This window comes from Oryzias melastigma, linkage group LG23 (genome assembly GCF_002922805.2).
Source record: "Oryzias melastigma strain HK-1 linkage group LG23, ASM292280v2, whole genome shotgun sequence".
NCBI classification, from domain to species: domain Eukaryota; kingdom Metazoa; phylum Chordata; class Actinopteri; order Beloniformes; family Adrianichthyidae; genus Oryzias; species Oryzias melastigma.
In genome coordinates this window covers 13,392,634-13,413,706 of record NC_050534.1, presented here as the reverse complement: position 1 = coordinate 13,413,706, position 21,073 = coordinate 13,392,634, and the positions used below count along the sequence as shown (strand labels likewise).

The following is a 21,073-nucleotide window of genomic DNA, read 5'->3' as shown; positions in this document are numbered from 1 at the left end:
ATTTCAAGCAGCAAATAAGACTAAATTTGATAAATATTATATTTAATGAATCTAATGTGATTTCTGTGTGTATTTAATCACTGCAAATACCTCTATTTACATTTATTAGTAATTACGCTGTAAAGAAGGTGGTGCCATCTATCATTTTCTTTAATGACTTAATATTTGACTTTACCTTTGCTTTATAATTTATCTTATTGCATTACAATATTATTTTTAATGCCTAAAATAAGTCAATAACATAACTTATTTCCAAAGAAGATTCACCGGTAGTTCTTAACTGTGCGTTAAAACAGGTGAACCAAAGTAAACACTACAGTTGTTTACAATGAAGTGCAAATCACATCAACAAATCGCACCAATTTTCTAGTTTCTTCTTTTGTTATATTTTATAACATTACTTATAGATTCCTGGAAATTATTTTTGTTCACCAAAATGTACTTTTTTATTTTTTATTTTATTTTAGAGAAACCAGAGAATGTAGGTACTATTGGACATTGCTGATTAAAAGATTAAGTTTTTCTAATATTTTAACCCAGTTAAATGGCATAAATTGATACTGGATGTGGTCCAAATTAATCATTACATGTTTATTAGTAAAATTTAAACGTAGAAAAACTCAAACGATGTCCCACAGTATCTACCTTTTACTGTTTATTGTTCTTTAACATTTCATTTTAATTTCTTGAAATTACTCTTTTTTTTTCCAGAAATGTCTAATTTTATTTGATTTCATTTTTTAATATCGTGTATTGGTTTCTTGAATTTAAAGCTGATTTTTTAATTGTTTGTTTTAGTTTTTTTAAATTGCGATGTTTAAAATGTTTTTGCGTTGAGTGATTTGTTGGTGTGATTTGGACTTCAGGGCCACCGTAGATGACCGCCATTAGAAGAGGTCAATAAACCAGACAAATGCTGCAGTTTGTTCAAATACTGTAAAATTATAAATAAAATTAATTTAGCTCAGTTTGATGTGTCTTGCTATTTATGCGGCACCGTAAGACAACAGATTGTAAACTGTCTAACAATTCCCTATAAACTAACAATATAAACAGTTATTATCATCCCACCGTATTAGTCTGTAAAAGCAGTTTTTGTCTGAGCCAGGCCAGCTGTGTCTAAGTTTTACTGCAGGCTGAACCTTTATATTTATAGTTACAGCAGTGGAGATTCGGTTCTATACTGATAATTGAAGATTTCCCAGAATGCAGGAGAAATTCCTTCAGGACAAATGTTTCGAAAGCCCATGAAGATGGACTACCTAATTATGCAGACAGTCAAAGGTACAATTTAAAACCTGTAAGAGAACATTCTATACAAACTCATATAAATTCCAGTTTATTGACTGGCTTTGTAGTCCTGCTAGCCAAACACTAACAGTATGAACAATGCCAGCATTAATAGGGAGAAATGAATTAGGCCCCAAGTTGACATCTGCATTCGGAGACATCTATCCACTTCCCTCTAAATCTGTATACCAGAGAATTGTGAGCTCCTAAATCTGCACTCTGTATTGATTATTGCAATTACACACTATTACCGCTCTATTATGTGCACTGGCTGTCTTTAATTACACTACTAAACAGGAGGAAGGGTGAAGGTGGAACGGGAGGAGGGCGGTGAAAGTGAGAGCGAGACCCTGCACAGACAGACAGATGAAGCGAGACGCTGCACCCAACTAATTAAAAAAGAAACTTTTTTGTTTCAATGAGCTGACAGGGAATGAATCTGGCAGGGAATTAATCTGTCTGCGGGGAACACAATGACGAGTCGGACACGCGCGCACACTCCGCCACACGGGGAGGAAGACTGCAGAGTGCCGTTGCCATGGATACTGGCTGTGGCGGCACATCATGCGGCAGAGTTAATGCAGAGGTGTGTGCTTCATTTAAGCTTTCATTATATCACCGTCCTGACCTTTTCCAACATGCTCTGTGTGAGCACACAGAGCCAGAAAGGCTGCACGCATAAATCCAAAGTGTTCCTGGTGAAGCGGCAGAACTGTGTGGCATTAGGAAAGGTTTCAAGTGTGCGGCTCTTAGCCTTGGGATAAAACAACATTTATGCTCATGACTCACTAAGAGAAAAGGAAATCTGAGGTCTAGAGAAAGTATTTAACAATTCTTGACATGACCCAGCATGGACTGAATTAATTGTAGAGAAAAAAGCAAGTTTGATTTTTGTTTGGCTTATTGGGGTACAAAAAAAAAAAAGCTGTGAATAACATCGATTGTTGTTTATTCCAGTAACAGAGACAATTAAACACTAATAAATACACATACAGTTCCAAAAAACATGTATCCCAATCTCAATTATAGTTAAGGAAAACAAAAAGAAAAAAAAGGAAAAGGCACTTTTTTCTGGACTGCATCATCTTGTCATTAAAGACCCAATCTGATGAAAATTCTGTTTTTGGTGAATTAAAATAATCTTAAAATTGCATTTCTAAGTATTTATTTATAAAAAATGGCTGTGAATCAGGAGCAAAAAAAAAAAAAAGGAAAATAACAGACGTATAAGTTACTACGGCAAGCCACAAGTTCCCTGCTCAGCTCTATTCAGCTCTATTTGTTGCACCGCTAATGTTCGGTTTTGAGGGGCTGTAAGCTAGTAGGAGAGCTTGTAAACAGATGGATGATGGGAAAAGAAGGCAGGTTTACTCCGCGCCAACAGTTCTGCCCACAATTTAGAGGTGAATTTCTAATGAACTTCTGCCGTTTTGCAGAAACTATGTCCTAGAAAATAGCACAGATTTTTAGCTTTTGGCTAAAACTAGCATAATCATAGCTAATGCTGCACTTACACAGAATGCAATTTGCGTATCAAATTCGCGTCACCCCCCCTATTTTGCCATGTGGCAAAATTACTGCTCACCGCCTGTCCTAAAATGTGATCCTTAGCTTACTGCCGTGGAAGGAGCTACCAGCTAATGTTTTTAGCCTGATTGCTACATGGAATAGTGTCTGTGTTTATCTCACTTTCAATATATGTGTGGCAAAGCGGATTTTGGGTAGGACTCAAAAGGAAAACAACGCCACCCCGGAATGCAGGGTCCAGGGAACCCAAAGGGAAGTCCTGATAAAGGACACGTAGATTTTTTTCCCAAGCAGCCAAGACGTGGTTCCAGTTCAATAAATAGTTTTATTAAAGAAATATAAAACCAATTAAAACAACCAAAGCTAAAAAAATAAAAACCCTACTGGGGGAAGGCTTACCGGCAGAGTGCTGGGCGTACGAGGGGAGGAAAAACAAAAATGGATTTCACCCCACAGTGACATGCACACACACACGCGTGAAAGGTAATGGACCCACACCTGGACACACACAAAAAGCCTCCACCGTCGTCAGCCAACTCGCTCTGCCCAGCACTTCCCCTGAAAAGAAAAATAAAACCGGTAAGTAGGGTAACCACACACACCTGCACACTCACACCTAAATAAAATGTAGTACAAGTTCAAAAAAAAGGAAAGGGAACCGTCCAAAAGTCCAGGGGTGCTCCGGGAGCCTGAAGCCGCGGAGGGGAAGCCGCTCCGGAAGCCTGAAGCCGCTGAGGGGGAGGGCACGCCGAAGGCCTGAAGCCGCTCCGGAAGCCTGAAGCCGCTGAGGGGGAGGGCACGCCGAAGGCCTGAAGCCGCTGAGGGGAGGCGGTGCTCAGGCAGGGCTTCAGTTTGGCCGCGCAGCACAAGAGCAGAAATAAACTAAAACTAGCTGTGACAACAGCTTAAAAATACAACAAAACAGTAACTAAAACACAGCAGTGGTGCCCTCTCTGCACCTGAAACAGATAAAAGTGCAGTTAAGACTTAAAAATCACCAGGCATAGGTCTAAATACCTAAAGTGCTCATGTCACCTGAATGGCTGGAGGGAAAATGATCTGCACTACATGCTCACACCTCAGACAAGCCTCTCCATGTGCTGGAGGGCTTTGCTTGCTGGCAGAACATATAAAAACAGTTAAAACCTGAATTACAATTCAGTCCAATATGAGACAGCAAGGCTGACCTTACCCAACCCAGTGGAGAGCTGGCAAACAGGTGTGGCTGGGAACAGTGCATCAGACTGCCATAGTGTGAGCCAAACCATTTTTATACCTTTCCCCAGGTAGTCTGTGATTGGGAGATTGAGTGCAGCTGCACAGACCACTGCTACATATGGAAGACACGGATGATGTTGAGAGATCATGTTTATTCATGTGATCATTCAATGATTCTACAGATATTAGGGGTTTCTCTCCCATTCTGACACTGTGTGACGGCCGTTTCCACTGTGTTTCTGTGTCTTTGTGACCCAATTTGAAGGCTTGCTGCTGTACTAAACTAACCAGAGAGGGGGATAATAAAATTAGATGAAAATATGATGAAAATAAGAAAAATATTTGCCTTCCCACCCAGCAGCAGCTCTGTTTGTTGTTGTAGTGAGCTAGCAAGCTCCGCTAGCGACTGGCTAGTCGGCAGCCAGAGAGCGGCCGTGGGTGCAATAGATTGGCAATCTGTCCAGGGTGTACCCGCTTTCACCCAGCAGTAGCCAGGACAGGCTCCAGCAACCCCGCAGCTAAGCGGGTTAAGAAAATGAATGAAAGTTCAAGATAAAAACACTCGCACTTCATTAGTATTTTTTCTGACTGATCTGGTCACATGGTCAAAACTTAGTCCCTGATTGGTAGATGCAATGCAGCAACCTTGCCAAAATCCAGATATTTTAACTCTAGCCACTCAAATTGCACTGTTGCCAGACCGCCGTTGCCATCACTCAAATCTCACCACAGGACCTCAAATCGCGTCTTTACCATTGACTTACATTGAAACTGGCCGCCTCTGCTGCACGAATCACGTTTGATGTGAACGCAGAATAAAAGACCAGTGGAAACGCTTTAAAATAGATCAAAATAGGATCATAGTGTGACTCTTGACAACATTCTGTAAGCTTTGTTAATGGGAGGGTTTTAAGATTTAAAAAAACTATATTCTAATCTAGTTTAAAGGGTTTCAGTTCAATAAAGAAGACATAAATACACAGTTTTGTTACACTTTATTACAAATTATTACACTGTGTGACATCTGGAGTACTGTTAAACAGATGGACCTTTCAAAAACAAAGTCTACATTTTTTTAAAAACATTTTTTAAAATTATGGAACATCTATCATTTCAATTAAATCATATTTTCAATTATTCCAGGTGATTTCAGCACTTTTTCATTTATACTAAATAATATGTTTTTTTATATAAAGATGAAGCACTTTTTTTTGCATGAAATGCAAAGTTAAAATAAACTAAGTTGCTTATTTATCCTCAACAGCAATAGATTAATTCTTATAAATAATGCAAGGAAAAACAATAACTTTGAATGAAGCTTTAAAAGTCTTTGTCTTTTAAAAGAAAGAGTGGTCAATATTGACAAAAAGAGAACACAAAAGTGTCAGGGACCATCAAAGATTGAGATTTTTTTTTTTTTTCTGTAGCAGATTTATGCATATTTCTCCCTCAATAAGGAAGACTTGTTCCTGCGTGTGTTCTGGGAGCGTTTGCTGTTACAATAAATGCTGTATTTGAATCCTAATGTTGCCCTTTTACAGACTACTTTTAAAGTCCATTCTGGACCTTATAAACTTCTTTTTCTGTACTTGCATTTTCACGAGGCATTTTTTAAAGGAAGACTCACAATGAGAAATTCAATTGAGCATCTACTAACAAAATGCCAGTATAAACCAAAGCTTTGAGGAAATATGGCAGCAGCTTATAAGACTCTTTAAAGTGTCAGCCTGACCGCAGGGCCTCGTATCGTACAAAGAATGCAGGAGCAGACATGAACGATTTTAGAAAATGGACACGTTAAGGTTTCACTGAGTTTGAGCACAATATTTGAAACTATTCTGATATATTTCTTTTAAAAAAATCTGACAAGTTAGCTCATTTTGCGAGCTATATGAAAGCGATGGGAGGTTCAGGCGGAGCATTATCCTGTATTGGCACTGGGAAATGGAGTAAAATAGCTCTGGCAACGTGAGAGTATCATTATGTTAAACTGAAGTTGGCTCCTGAACACAAATGAATGCATTAAAAGTCTGAAGACAGTCTTTTATGACACAAAATGTCCTCACAGTTAATCTGCTGAAGAACAAAAACAGCTTTAGTGTGGACACTCATGTTTGTTGAGCCTCATTGTGGTAATACGACTATACTATCTCAATTTATTTATTTATTTATTTTTTTACCAACATGCAACAAAAAAGTTTTAATTAAAAAAAAATATCTACAAGATACATATAACCCTCCACATTGAAAGTTATGGAACAATAGTGTCTTCGAATTCGGACGTTAGTCCCACTCGATGATGTCATCAATAGTCGCCGGTCAGCTACGTTAGCACTGAGCTGCTAGCCCTCGGAAATACATAACAACATCGATTTTATTGTGAATAATAAGACATTAAAATATATTTTTACATAAAAAAATCAATTCAACTGCAATGCATTGTGGTCTATATTCGACAATATAGAGAGTACTGATGTACAAGTTTTTTTTTTAGACTTCTGAGAAATTTCTACGACATTCGATTTTGAATTTGTAGGCTATGTCAGAATTAACTTCCTATTCCTTTAAGAACTACAAAACTATACAGTGCGGGACTACCTAGTGCCCAGGATTTTAAAAGCAATAACAATAATGTTCACTATTTTTCTTTTTTTAAACGGTAGGTATGACGTCACAGATTTCCTGAAATAAAAACTAAATAAACACAAATATTTTACAAAAACTATGAATTAACTCTGTTCTTATGATGAAAACTTAGATGGTTTATAAAAATAAATATAAATATGTTGTTTTCACAGGAAAAATCATTAAAACGCAATGCACTGTGGTCTATATTCGCCAATCTAGTGAGCATTGATGAGCACTGGTTCTTCACAGAGACTTCTGGGAAATTTCCAGGGCACTCGATTTTAGAATTATAAATTCGAACACCCCTACAAAATGACAAACACACTATAAAGTGTACAAAGTAGTCAAGTAATTCTGAAGATTTGTTTTTATAATTAGACATCCCCACAAATATTCTATAGCATTCAAAAGGGTAATGAGCTCTTGTCCTTTACATCCTCAAGACATAAATCTCCCAAACCAGAAAACACAAGCTCGCTTTTTCAGTCCGATGAAAGTTGTTAGCGTCGGTGAGTTACGACAAAAGGAAAAGCTAACGACATGTTTATCTTTTAGCTGCCTCTAAAGTGACTCAGATTAGCGAACTAGGGAACAGAGAAGGGAGCAGAACATTTTCCATGCAACTTAAAGAAACCCATCTGTTGCTATGCTCATATCATATCCCCAAATTTGACAGAAAAACCCAACAAATCAGAAGCAGAGCCCCGTTTTAATTAACCCATTTTATACTTATTTGATTGCGCTCATGAACCCACCTATCTAATGTGATGTTAATTCTCAGAAAAACACCATGCTAGTCCGTGATAAGGCTTAGTGAGGTGCAGACTGCAGTGTAAGTAGGTTAGACCCCAGGGGCCCTAAAGACAAAGTCTGGCTTCAAACTTCCAAAGAATTATGACAGGGTTGCAACATCTGCTGCCTCAGAGGAAGACAGACAGTGATGAATGGCCAGGTGTGCTTTGTGTGTGCGCACAACGAGCTGCACACACACCTATCGTTCAGGAAACAAAAGGAGCACGGTGTGTGTGCGCACATCCACATGCACATACAAGCCGAACGGCTGAGGGAGCGGTTAAATAAGCAATGCACGCATCTGTGACAGCTGACAATTTCTATTTGCGATGAATCACTAATTAATGCCGTACGAAACTCCGAAACGTGACGGCAGAGCATGCTGGCTGTGAGCGGGACGCTCACTTTCAGAAACATGTTTGTGATTGTTTCAAAGCTGTCAACAACCTCCACAGGAACGCATTTCCAGTTGAATAAATAATCCCCTCAGAACAGATAAAGATTAATGACGTATTTATCATCAATGACAAGAGCTCCGGGTTACACATAAAAGATCACCGTCGACACATCAGTGGTAAAGCTGAGGATGAGGAAATTTTAACAATCTTTTTGTTTTTTTAGAAATGTGAATTTTAACATTAAACCTAAAATGTTGAGGTTTAACATTAGACCTCAACATTTTTTAGAACTATTGTCTTAACTGCACTAGATTAAGCCAATAGTTGAGGTAAAATAAACATTTACCTTTTACATAAGTTGCTTTAAATACTTTTGCTGTGAAACGTGAAGTTAAAGACCCACTCCGATGAAAATGGTGCTTTTGGTGTTTTTAACGTGTTCTTGTAGCATTTTTCTGACGACAGAGAACATTAATTCAGACTATAAAACTAAAAACTGCATTTATTAGTATTTAGTTATTCAAATTGCAGTGAATCAGGAGCAGACGTAAAAAATAGGTTTGAAAAAGAGATTATTTGAGACTTAGAAAATACTCTGTACTCTCAGCAAAGGAGACGGGAAGTGGGGCGGAGTTACTCTATGCTAACGGTCCTGCCCAATAGGGCTGGGTATTAATAATAATTTCTAGAAACGATTCGATTTGATCCACAAAACCTTGGATGGATTCGATTCCGATTTTTTCTCAATTAGATTCAACTCAGTTTCGAGATTACACACATTTGTTTAAAAAATACTAAATGTTTTAAATATATTTTATAAATCTGATACAGTTCACATACTGTAAAATATATTAGGGAAGTAATAAGATTGTTAATAGCATACAGTGTTACATGGATTCATTGTAAACATTGTTCTACTTCTCCTGGAGGGCGTTTCAGTTTGACCACTAGGTGGCGATAGCGCTATAACAGTATACTTTTTTTCAAGAAGAATAAGCAAAGAGTGAGCAAAAAACAGTGCTTTAGACCACAAATAATTACTTAAAAAGAGATTGGAAAATTCATGACTGTGAGTTTATAAATCTGCAATGTATGTTTACGTCGACCGAGAGTTAGCATTAGCCGGGTTAAAGGGTTAGCTCAAGCTAGCGGACTTTAGCCTTATGTGCTAAATAGATTTATATTTTTATGAATCGATTATTGATCTATTAAGCTTGAATCGATTTTATTAACCCAGCCAAACTGCCCACAACCCTCAGGCAGATTTATGACAGAGATTTTTTAAATCTTGGCTAAAAATGTCATTTTTCTAATTAAAAGACCCCTAAGAACGGTTTGAAAATACATCAAAAGATGATTGGAGAGGGGACTTTTAGAAAGTCTTTTATTTTTACATAAACTACAACTTTGAAATGATTCTACAGTAAAAAGTTGAGCTTTAAAGAAGTGGACAAACTCACTAAAACTAGTCTTTATTTCCCACCCTTTGTGACTCCTGGGTTAGGGCTGATATTAGGAGAAAAACCTGGACTGGCAGCTGCAGGACTCTTTCTTCCATTTGGGATTGGTGGCAAAATGGATTTCATGTTAGATGTGGGGCGTCTCTCTGACGACGGAGATACAGCAGCCGTGGGGTGATCGACTCCTGAATGAGACGCGAATGATGTTTGACCCGATCCATCTGAAACCAAAGTATTTAACTTTAAGGATGCAGGGAGAGCAGCACTTTTTTTATAAAAAGCTCAACATTTTCAACTCTTAAAATATATATATTTTTAATTATTACTGACAATGATAATAATAATTATACTCTGATTGCTTTCAGCAATCAGACAATAATAGTTACCTTTGAGTGTTTCCTGGGTTTGTCCTGGGACAGAGACATCTAAAAGCTCCATTAAAGCTCCGGCCGAACTGGGAACTGAAAGAGCTGAACTTCTCTGCGTCTCATCTGAGCTACTAATAAAACATTTGAGAAGAAAAAAAAATTTTTCATTAAAAAAAGTCCTAAAAATGAGGGCAATATAATGTTTAAATAGCACAGTGCGTGGAAAAACAGCAACCAATAGCAAGATTTGTGGTTCGACTTAAATTTAAGGTTTGCCTTTCCAAACAGAAACACATGCTGCTGCCAGTTGGGAGCAAAATTCCAAGTCAAAACAAGCTAAAACTGTTAACCCAAAATTTATGAGTTTTCGGAGTGTTTTAGGAAGTGTGTGTGTAATTATGTTCAGGTTTGATTTAGGGGAGAAGAATGAGACCCATAAAAGTGAACTTGAGAATCCAAAACCGGATCCTGGGACGTTGAAAAAGCTTGTAAACCTTTAGCCTCCGATGTTGATGATAAAATAAACTATTTTGCATTTTTACAAGCATCATTGAGTTATTAAATCCCTTTTGTTTGAATCTGTGTGTTCTTGCCTGCTGTCCTCATCGAAGCGAGCGTCAGGATTCTCCTTGTGTAGTGACAACAACGGAGTGGAACTGTCCAAAAAAAAAACACATAAAAAAGCTAAAATAACACTTTCTCATTCATTTTCTCCCTTTTTTGTAGTAAATCAGCACTTTGGAGAGTGTCAATGAATCACCTTTTGTCCGGAGATAAGAGCGCTTCGTGCGAGCCACTTCAATTAAAAAACAGCTACATTCAAATAATTGAAACACCTGCCACTTCATCCTCGGTGTCCAATGCAAAGCAAACCATCCAAATATTGTTGCATGGGGCAAATGCTGCAATTACACTAATTTGACCAAACTGAGAGTGCCGGCGTAAAATGGGAAGAGGGGTGGAGGGCCTCCTGCTTATTAGTACCGTTTGAAAAGCTGACTGTAGACCCCTGAACTCCTCCCCAACAGAGCCTCCCTCAAAAGCTGCTCTCGCCTCCTGATGGATGCCGCCTCCTGCAGTACAGTCATACAGAGGAAAATACTTTTTTTTTTTTAAGAATTTGGATTTCATAGTTAATTTGCAGGATTTATAACCAACAAACAACACATATGCATGTTTTATTCACAGCAGGACTCCTTTGAGAGGCGATCTTAGCCTGGATGTTGTCCACTTGGGTTCTAGAAGGATCCAGAGATGATGCAGAGATGGATGCTAAGGGTTCTGACGCTGGCTCTGGCTGCTGTGGACGCTCCTTCTCTGCTGAATTCTGTCCTAAAAAGAAAAATATATATAGTTTGTATGACATTTTTGCCAGTTTAACAACATAAAAAAAGATTTTTGCTTTATTTTATTGTGAAAAAACATAGAGCACCCCAGCTGTTTTGAATGCAACTTAAAAAAAATATTGCTGTACAAGAATAAATGATAAATAAAAATCAGTTTTGACTTCCTGTGACAGATTCAATCCATACACAGAGGATGAATGACTCTGATCATCCAGTAATGCACATTAGATAAACATTAAACTCTTAAATGTTGCTGACTCATAAAGCAATCTATCAGATCAAACTCAACCCATTTTTGACGCCGACTATCCTTAAAATGTATGACAGCTTTCAGAGAGATTTGCTAAAGCTTCTTCTGATCTCCAAATTCTACAACTCTCAGATTGATCAAGTGATGCAGGATGCACTTCACAGTGTGAGACCAAAACTATCCTCTGCAGAGGAAGTTGAACATTTTCTGGTGATGCTACCCCAATTGATACAAGTTCTTTAAGACTAAAGGAGACTGACCTTTCAGAGCAAAACTAACTAAATAAAATCATGACCCACTCTGATCAAAACTGTGTTTTTAGCATGTTCTTGTAAGAAATGTCTCATAATGGAGGACATATATAAAGAAAATTAAGATTAAAGTTGCATTTCTGAGTATTTCTTTGTTCAAGTTGTTGTAAAACTGGAGCAGACAAGAAAAATGCAGTTGGAAAAAGCTTGTAGAAGTGCTACTACAATCAGAAGGCCGATGCATCCACTTATTGACGACTAAATCTTTTTTTTTCTCATCCATCTTGCAAAAAACTGGATAGCTCCAATATTGCTGCTGTTTTTGTTGCAGCTGTAAAGTTAGGCAGGTTGTTAGGGGCTTTAAGCTAGCAAGAGAGCGCGTAAACTGATGGATTATGGGAAAAAGGGTTCGCTCTGCACAAACTTACATCCTAGAAAATGAAAGTTTTTTTAGGTTAGCTTAAAACGGCATAATCATAAATAAAAAACATTTGGAATCCTTTTAAATAAATCAATAGATGATAGAAGGGATGAAATCCCACTGTAGATACCTGTAGATGTTCCAACTTTGCTGCTTCTCTGTCCCTCCTCCTCCTCCTCCAGCAACAGGTCCTCCATCACTATCTGTCGCAGCGACTGATAGGCTTCCTCCCAGTCATCTGCTCCAGCAAACAGAACAACATGCGTTTGCGAAAACGGCTCCTCGGCAGAGCCAGCGCCGTTAAAACAATAATGCATCAAGGATGTGGCAACGAGGACCTTAGTGTAATTAGGGCTGAGCTGGCAGTGCATGAAAATGATGAGTGTGTGACTGCTGCTGTAGGTTCATCTCATTAAAAAAGGCTAACATGTCTGAGTGCTATTATGCTGGAAGATAAACACAAATGTTGGGCAGCTGTGTCTCTTTGATACATGCTGTAATTAAGCTGAAAGTATAGTGTATGGATTTTAGTGAAGTGATTTCATCAATCTGCTGCTCTGCTTGGACTCTAGTTTGCAGGACATTATAATAACAAACTGTCTATGAGCAGAGGAATGATGCCAAGGTCCCCCAACTTTGACTATTATTATCATAAAATCCATACGGAGAATCCAGATATCTCTCCAGTGGGTCGGTAGGTTATGATGGAACTCTTTCTTTCATTACCACAGGGAACAACGTTATCAAAGAATCCTGGATGCTGCTCCTTGGTTCTGATGTAAAGCTCCACGCGTGACACGGCGGCATCAATCTGAGCTGGGGTGTAGAGGCCGCGGCTTTTCAGGTGGGATCTGTAGTTTTCCTCCTGAGAGGGAATGATCAGGACGAATCGCGGCTTAAAGCAGCTCTTCTTTAGACTGAGCACACCCTGCAGGAAAAAAAAATAATAATTTTACAAAGCCTGGACCTTATTAACTAATGAAACTAAAGTGATATGAAGAATATACTCTCAACACATGGATACCTCCAGCTCCATGTGCACACAGCAGGCCAGTCCTTCTCTGGCTGCTCCCTCTATTGTCTCTCTGCTGAGACCGAATCGATGACCCCTGTACTGCATGGTCTGGATAAACGTACCCTTAAAAACATCAAAGAAGACTTTACCACCAAAACTGTTAACTGTCCAACAAACTTAGCATATAAGTTACCATAAAACACACAACTTTACCATATTTTGTCAGCTTTTCAACAATCCAACCAGACTAATATTTCTGAGGAAAGTTTAGGAAATTTTGTCAAGATGGATTGGATTGATTTGGATGAAGACATGATGGGTTTATTTTACTAAAAAGGTAAAAACGACCAATATCGTAGTTCTGGGTTGATATAATCGATCTAAGCTTAATAGATCAAAAATCGATCCATAAAAGTAGAGATTGATCTAAAGCATAATGCTGAAGTCTGCTAGCTTGATGCTAACGTATAATGGGATACCCAATAGGACGGCTAATGCTAACGCTCAATCGACCTAAACATGCATTGCTGAGTAAATGAACATCTTTATATACTCAGGCAGGAATTTTCAAAACTCTTGTAAAGAAAATATTTTTTAAAGTAACCATTGGCATTCTAAAGTACTTTTTTTTTCGTTTTTTTTTGCTAATTCTTCCTTCTTCTTCTGGAATAAGGTGTAATACTATAGTGCAATCGCCACCTAGTGGCCACATTGCAACGCCCTCCAGGAGAGGCAGAACAATTGTTGGAGTTTGAGAATCCATGTAACACTGTATGGTATTAACAATCTCATTAAAATTTCACTAATACATTTTACAGTATGTGAACTGTAACAGATTTATATGAAAATCCTCAAAATGTATATAAATTATTAATATTTTTCTAAACAAAAATGAATTGAATTGACTGGATCGAAATAATCGAAAAAATCGGAATCGAATCGATCCAGGCTATGGTGAATTGAATCTGGAAATTATTGGCGACACCCAACCCTAAAACATCAACTATGAATTGAATTGTTGTTCAAATGAATTGTTACACCTCTAGTAATTTTTGTAAATAATTTAGATGCTTCTGCTTTCCACCTAAACAATTTTTACTTTTGCTCCATGGAAAAAGCAATAGAAAAATGGATATAACTCTTGAAAATGAAGGTCATTTGAGGATTAAAGGGAGCATCACACAAAGGAAGAGAGCGCACACTTCTAGAAACTTAAGACGAAGCTGCACTTCACACAAAGGCTGGCAACTTCAGACTTGAGGAAAAAAAACAACATGCATGAATCAAACTGGGGAGGAACAGACTGTAAAGATCTACTGAAATTGACAAAAGGCATCGATGTTCACTTCAAAGCCTTCCTTGAGTAATTCACCACGCGACTCAGGGCTCCATAGATTATCTTCCAACATTCTTGAACAGAAAGCAGCTTGATATGTGGGAGATGGACGGTAACCATTTCCAAGAAGGCGCTGTCTTTGGTCCGACACAGGAAATTTATTCTCATTTTAAAATGGAAACTAGAGCATTTGCGAAGATGTTAACAAGGTGAACATTTCTTGGGAATTTGTCTTGTTGTTTTAAAAATCCTCACTTCAATAAGAAACTAAGATGCCTGAATTTATTACATTAATTCAGTGATTTGAAAATTCTTATTTTTCATTAGTTGATGATGCTGATTTAAGCAAAAATAAAAAAAAAAGAGTTACCCAATTAAAACAAAATCAATTCACCTAAACACAAACCAATTATCCCAGCTTTGCAACTTAGTGAAGCCAAAAAAGAGGGAAGGGAGGGTCGATATGAACTTGCTTAAGTAAGCGTGTGACTCCATTAAAAGAAGCAGCATGTAGTTTAAATTAAATTGTGGTTTGACTTTGTTTTGAACAAAAGATTTTAGGGTAAAGCCAATGGAAGTTTTAAAAACATCTAGTAGGTCCTAAAAGGTGTTTAGCCTTCGAGATCCTTGGCTCAGAAGAGAGGCAGTTAAATTTAAGGTGGACTTACCATGCGGATCATGGTCTGAAAGTCTTCCTCATTGATAAAATGGTAATCGATTCCATTCTCCTCTCCACTGTATGGCTCTCGTGTGGTGTGAGAAAGCCTGTGAAAAAACACACAGAACCCAGATGAAGGGCTGGAAAACATTTACAGTCCTAGAAATCGGTGGTGGTGTTATGTCCGACTTTTTGATTTACAAAGCGCAGGTATGTAAAGATCCTAAATTCATACCAACTGAGGAAGGCCAGTGCAGTCTTTGAGACCACGCCAAGCACTCGAGCTACTTGCCAGGTGAGAGCCAGACTCTTTTGCATGTGTTTTTCCTGAAATTTATAGTAAAACCAAAGCGCTATTACATAAAGTGATGCAGTACAAATGTTCGCTACCTTAAAGTCTCCGATCCTTCTTTGATCTATTCTAAAAGGGTTGTCTGTTTTTAGATAAAATCCAAAAAATCTGTGTCGTTTTCTTGGACATAGTTTCTGCAGGAGGTCATTAAAAATTCGACTGAAATTGCTGAATGTTGGTGTGAACATTGCTGAGTCATACCAAAGACGAGTCATACCGGGACCCAATGCCTCCCCTCCCATAAAGGTGTCTGATTCGGGGGTTAAACCACCAAATGGTTCCTGAGCGCCACTATGTCTGAAGCTCACCCCTCCCCCATGGGACGAGTGATCTTCAGACAAGAGACAAATTTCACACACCAAAGTACGTGACAGCTAATGGGACTTTAACTTGAAAACACAATTTTCATCGGAAGGGCTCTTTAAAGTCTCGTTTCCACTGTGCGGTAAGGTACGGTATTTTGAGCATTTCCATTGTAAACTGGACCCATTAATTTTCACAATTTAGTCTCGTTTCCACTGAACAGTCCGGTCTGGTACGGTACGGTAAGGAGTGATATGGGACGGACCAGTTAATTCAGACGTTTCCACTCAGTTAAGCCTCACTTCCACGGAGAAAAAAAAACCTCAGTAGATGCCAAATTAGCCAAAAAAAGCTAGCTTGTTGCTTAAATACTAGCTAAACTCCAAATTAGCATAAAATTCCTCAGTAAACTAGTCAAAAACGTTAGCCTGTTGCTACAATACAAGCTAAACTCTAAATTAGCCTTAAACCCCCAGTAGATAACAAATTACTTAACAAATTTTACTTTGCCATTATTTACATACATTTTCATATGTGCCTTTGTTTCTTCATTCGTAGCTAGAACCTACTATGGCAACACATTAAGGACAATAATCTCACACTCAATAAAACACTGTGATGTGCCAACTTTGTGTGGAAACACTTACCTGAACTGTATCGCTCAGTGGAAACAAGGCTTTAGTTAAAATGAGTGCCAAACAACATTATAGCCCTTAAAAAAGTACACTAATTCTTTACTGGCAGAAAAAAAAAACAAAAAAAAAACAAAAACATAAATACCACACACTATCACGCAAATAAACATCCAAAAAGGTTGAAACTGACCCATAGCAAAAGTAATCACAGAACTCTTGGCACAGTCTGTGAACTAGCTCTCTTTTCCCGCAGCCTTGAGGACCAGTCAGCACCAGCAGCGGGTATGGAGAGTCCACACTGGTCAGCGTACTGCACAAGTACACACACTACAACATCTCATTATCTTCCAATAGAAACAAAACAGTCACCATGAGTTTCAAGAACCGAGCAAAGTACATTATGAATCCAGAGAATAAAATCTCACTGTTCTTAAAAGCCCCCTTTATAGTCAATAAACACTGTGGCCTTGTGGGTAATATGGAGGTGCTTTTTCTAAAAAAGCGCAGAGGAGAACTGCAAATTGACTATAGCTGCTGCTTTTATTTACTGATGATGGATGTTTACAAAAAGTGCTGATGCATGAAGCTATTTTATTTCTTTAGGAGTGTAGATATTATAGGAGAAGATAAATTGCTGCTTGAATCTGAAAACAACAGTCATTGTTTTTCAAAACTGTTGCTTATTGGAATTGTTCTGAAAGTTTCATAATAGGGATGTAAAACCTAGTAGTGGATTAAAATTTGTATTAAGTGAAGTAAAATCTCAAATTTTTATCCTTCAATAAGTTTAATCAGCTGCTTTGTAGACAAAAAGGGAATTTGACTCAAATTGTGAGAAGAAAAAAGCTAAATATGTGTATTTCAGGGTAGCTTTGATTTGATTGTTGCTCAAAATATGAAACAAAATTACTAAATGCAAGGTAATAAAAATGTTTGAACCTGTCAAATAAAACTTGGGGCTGCATCAGCTGATACACTAGATTGGTCATGTGATCTCTTGCTGCCACCACGTTCATTGGAGGGTCGTATTTGTTGACTGAAGTAACCTGCAAGTCAAGATCAAAGGTTCATTTTCTAATGTTGCAACTATTTGCAATAAAAATATAAATCAAACTGTACAGTTTTGATTGTGTTCCGACCTTTTCCTCTGCAGTAACCACTTCTTGGTCCAGCATCGTCAGTTGTTGAAGAAGGAAGATGACTGCTAATCGGTAATTTGGCTGCTCCTAAAACGAGATTCATTGACATGCTAATCTACTCCACTCACTGTTCTGTAAATAAAATAAACTTAGAAATATCAACACCTTGTTTTCTACACATATGGATTTCATATTTGAGTTTTTAATCAGAATGTTTATTGTTTTTCTCAGCACCTGTAAGGGGTTATCCAGCAGATTGAGATCTCTCAGCAGCTGCAGATTGTGAATGTGTTTACATTCATGAATTTCACTAATCTGAAACAAAAACCACAAAATAATTTTTTTTAGCTTTTTTTAAACATCAAAATAAAATAGAAAAAAAATCTTAAAGTTCAGATTTGATAATCTTTTAATTTTTTTTAAAATGTCCCCAGTAGTGTTCTTTTAATAATGATTATGCAGGTTTTAGGCAAAATCAAAAAAGTTTTTTAGGTCATAGTTTCTGCAGAGTATCAGTAGTTCATTCAAAATTTACCTATCGTATATGGGCGATACGATATGTATCACAAATGTGTGTCACAATATGATAAGTATCACAATATATCCCAAGACTGTACCAGAAGTATGACTTAGAAAAATAAACAAATTAATCTTACAAATGTCTAAAAGTATTATTGAGGCTGACTGGACATTAAACATGAACTGGTTCCCGCAAGATCTTCTTGTTGTCTTGGTGCGGTGAAGAGCTGCTCAAAGAGGCTCAGTGTCCTGTGCTGCCAACTAGTGGTCGGGAGTTTAGGTGGAAAAGAAAAGTAAGACTCTGTTAATAAAATATTTGTTTGTCTGCATTTTAAATCGATACAAGTATCCCCAGACGAAATATTGCGATATATCTCCAAATTAATTTTTCCCTACACCCTAGCGGGAAAGACTGTTGGGGCAAAGTAAGCCTGTCCTAATTTCCCATCATCCCTTTGTTTACATTCTCTCCCACTAGCTTACAGCCCCTCACAACCCCAACCAAACACCATAGGTGCAAGAAAATTTGTCAACAATTTCGGAGCTATCGAGCTGTTCAGTTTTGACAGTTTGTATGAGAAAAACTAAGACGAACTTGGATCTAGTCATCTACAAGTGACAGAAAAGAGCAGAGCAGGGAGCTTTTCATCTGTACGACAATTTAAATAAAGATATGCAATTTTAAGCTTAATTTTCTTGAAATATGTCTTACATCATCAGAAAAATGTAACAAAAACATGTAAAAAAAAAGCCAAATACATCAATTGTGTCAGAGTGGGGCATTAAATTTTACGATTTTTTGAAATAGCTTTTATAAAATATACATATTTGCATATTTATTTATGGTTTGTGCCTCGTACCTGATTTTTTTCCAGGTTCATGGAACAGAGAAGCTGGAGGCTCTGAAGCCCTGTGAGACAGGTGACACGATTCAGAGACAAATCAAGAACCTGCAGGCTCTTAACGTTCTCAAAGCCTTCAATCTTCCGGAGCTGGTTCCCCCTCTGGGCACAGACAGGAGAAAAAAAATGCTTTTAAATGAAGCAAGTGTATGGTTTTTGTGCAAAACAGCTTTCTATTGACAGCTCTGATTTATATGACCTTGGTCATTCTAAATATCAGACGTTTTGGTGAGCTTAAATTATGAGTCTAAGCTGAATGGCAGTCCTGACTCGCTGCTGCAACCTGACAGCCACAGACTGACAGCCTAACAGCTGGCAGAGTGCTAGCCCAGCACGCTAACTAACAGAAGAACAAGACCGGGGCACTCTCTGGTGTCAGCTCAATTCTCCCTGACAAAAGTTGTTTTCTACTTGTTTGGCCACACCTTGTACCTCTCTTGCCAAGCATGTTGCCTGGCAGAGGGCTCTTGTCAGAGAGGGTGGGTGACGGTGCCGGTCCCTGGAAGAAGCGGGTCGGTGCTGTGATGGGCTGCGAAACAAGCTGGCTGACAGTGCCACGCTGTTTAGGGAGGCTGGGTGTGAGGAAGAGAGGTCAAGAACGGGATTAGACAGAAGCTGGATGGATGGGACGTGTGTGTCTGCTGAATTCTGTCCAGGTCCGCTCAAACACCAGCAGCTGCTCCCAGGGCTGAGCTACAGTCGGGGGCAGATGCAGCCAGACTGATGCATGCTGACAATGAGGAAACACAGATAAAGGACCCGAACGCGCATGTCAGCACACATGCACACGCATTTACAAGCGGAGAGGCAGAATGTTAGAGAAAAGGCCTGCTGTTGAGCCATATGGTGGTTTTGGAACACGCCAAGGGTCTGCTGAATGTGAAACCACGGCCAAAACAAAAGAATAAAGAGAATCAAATGGAAATAAAAGGTGAAACTAAGAATAAACAAAGTCAGATGCATATATAAAAGGATAAAAATGTATGTGATAGCAGCCAACACAGTAAAGAAAACAACTGCAAGCAGAAAATCTTATTGGCGAAACTTTCCTTAAAAATCTATTGTATATCTATGTCTGCCCTGTAGTTCCTCATCATTCCACTAGAGGCAGTGGAAGGGTCTGCTTATTTCAAAATGGCTGCCTCCATGAATACTTGAGCTAATTTTTAAAACTTTAAAATACCAGAGCTTTTTTCCTTAACACTTATCTCAATGTTTTTGCATCTTAAACTTACCAAATCACAGAATCGATCATAACTGATATTGTAAATGTCATAAAATGATTAAAAAAATACATATTAATAAAAAAAATAATTTCCTGTTAATTCTTTGATGCATTTGGGCTTTACAAAGTTGATCTCTGATGAGCATTTTTGGTGCATGTAAATGCCTTTATTCAAGGGCAGCTGTTAATGATCCTTCAAATTCTTAATGGAACAATACTTACTAAGCAGAGGTGTGTGAGAGGCAAGTCGTCCAGCCCACTGATCCTTGAGATCTTGTTGTGAGCCAAGCTGAGATGGGTGAGCCTGCAGCACTGTTCAAGACCAGTGATTTCACTGATACTGTTGTCTGGGCATGGATTTATTAAGAACACAACACTCCTATTGTGCAGCTCATGAACACTAACACAAAAAAAAGTAGCTAAAACAAGGAATTTGTTATTTAAAAAAAAAATGACATGGAAAATTAGCGGAGAGGATTGCAAGGATACAGTCCAAGCTCAGTTTACTAAGGGATTCATAGGCGGATAGACTCTTCATTTCTGTCAAACGGTTGTAGGAGAAGTTGACCTCCTTAAAAATGAACACAAACAACAACGGCAATACAACTTGAAGACAGACAAGGACAACCTTAAAATAATATCGTCATAAATAAAGTTGTTTTTTGTGAATGAATAAAGTACAATCACATGTCTTACTGTGCCAGCTCAAGGTCCCGTGTTTTACCTTGAGTTTCTTGGGTGGCTCAAAGTCGAAAAAAGTGGAGATTTCATTGTGGGAGGCATCCAGGATTACAAGGCAGGGCATGTGACTTACACAGGATAAATCTGGCAAATGAATAAAAATTATTTAAACTGTGGAAAAAAGGACTAAATTATGTTTTCAAATCTAAATAAACCATAATTATTATTAAGAAACTGTCAGAATACATTATATTACGTATCTGTAATGAATTAAGAAATAAATAAAAAGTTACCTTTGAGTTTGTTGTGTGGTAATTTCAACGTTTGAAGATGCACATAGTTAGATAACACTGACACAT

General features: G+C 38.0%; 1 protein-coding gene and 1 long non-coding RNA gene across 2 annotated transcripts; both read right to left on the bottom strand.

The window, feature by feature from the left end:
• Window positions 1–2,523: 2,523 nt before the first annotated feature.
• LOC112157341 lies at window positions 2,524–6,679 on the bottom strand. Its single transcript, XR_002921138.2, has 3 exons — window positions 4,010–6,679; window positions 3,853–3,934; window positions 2,524–3,776 (listed from the first exon to the last, which is right to left on the bottom strand). It is a non-coding gene; the product is annotated as an uncharacterized LOC112157341 (long non-coding RNA).
• Window positions 6,680–9,309: 2,630 nt separating this feature from the next.
• lrguk (leucine-rich repeats and guanylate kinase domain containing) lies at window positions 9,310–21,068 on the bottom strand (the record flags this gene model as incomplete). Its single annotated transcript, XM_024293032.1, has 18 exons — window positions 9,310–9,534; window positions 9,700–9,812; window positions 10,275–10,337; window positions 10,666–10,754; window positions 10,868–11,013; window positions 12,080–12,187; window positions 12,676–12,877; window positions 12,974–13,087; window positions 14,969–15,065; window positions 16,439–16,558; window positions 17,188–17,294; window positions 17,388–17,474; window positions 17,622–17,702; window positions 18,767–18,910; window positions 20,256–20,380; window positions 20,523–20,604; window positions 20,758–20,858; window positions 21,008–21,068. Coding segments are annotated over 18 exons (2,049 nt in total), but the record flags the coding sequence as incomplete, so codon positions are not given.
• Between the last annotated feature and the right edge of the window lie 5 nt (window positions 21,069–21,073).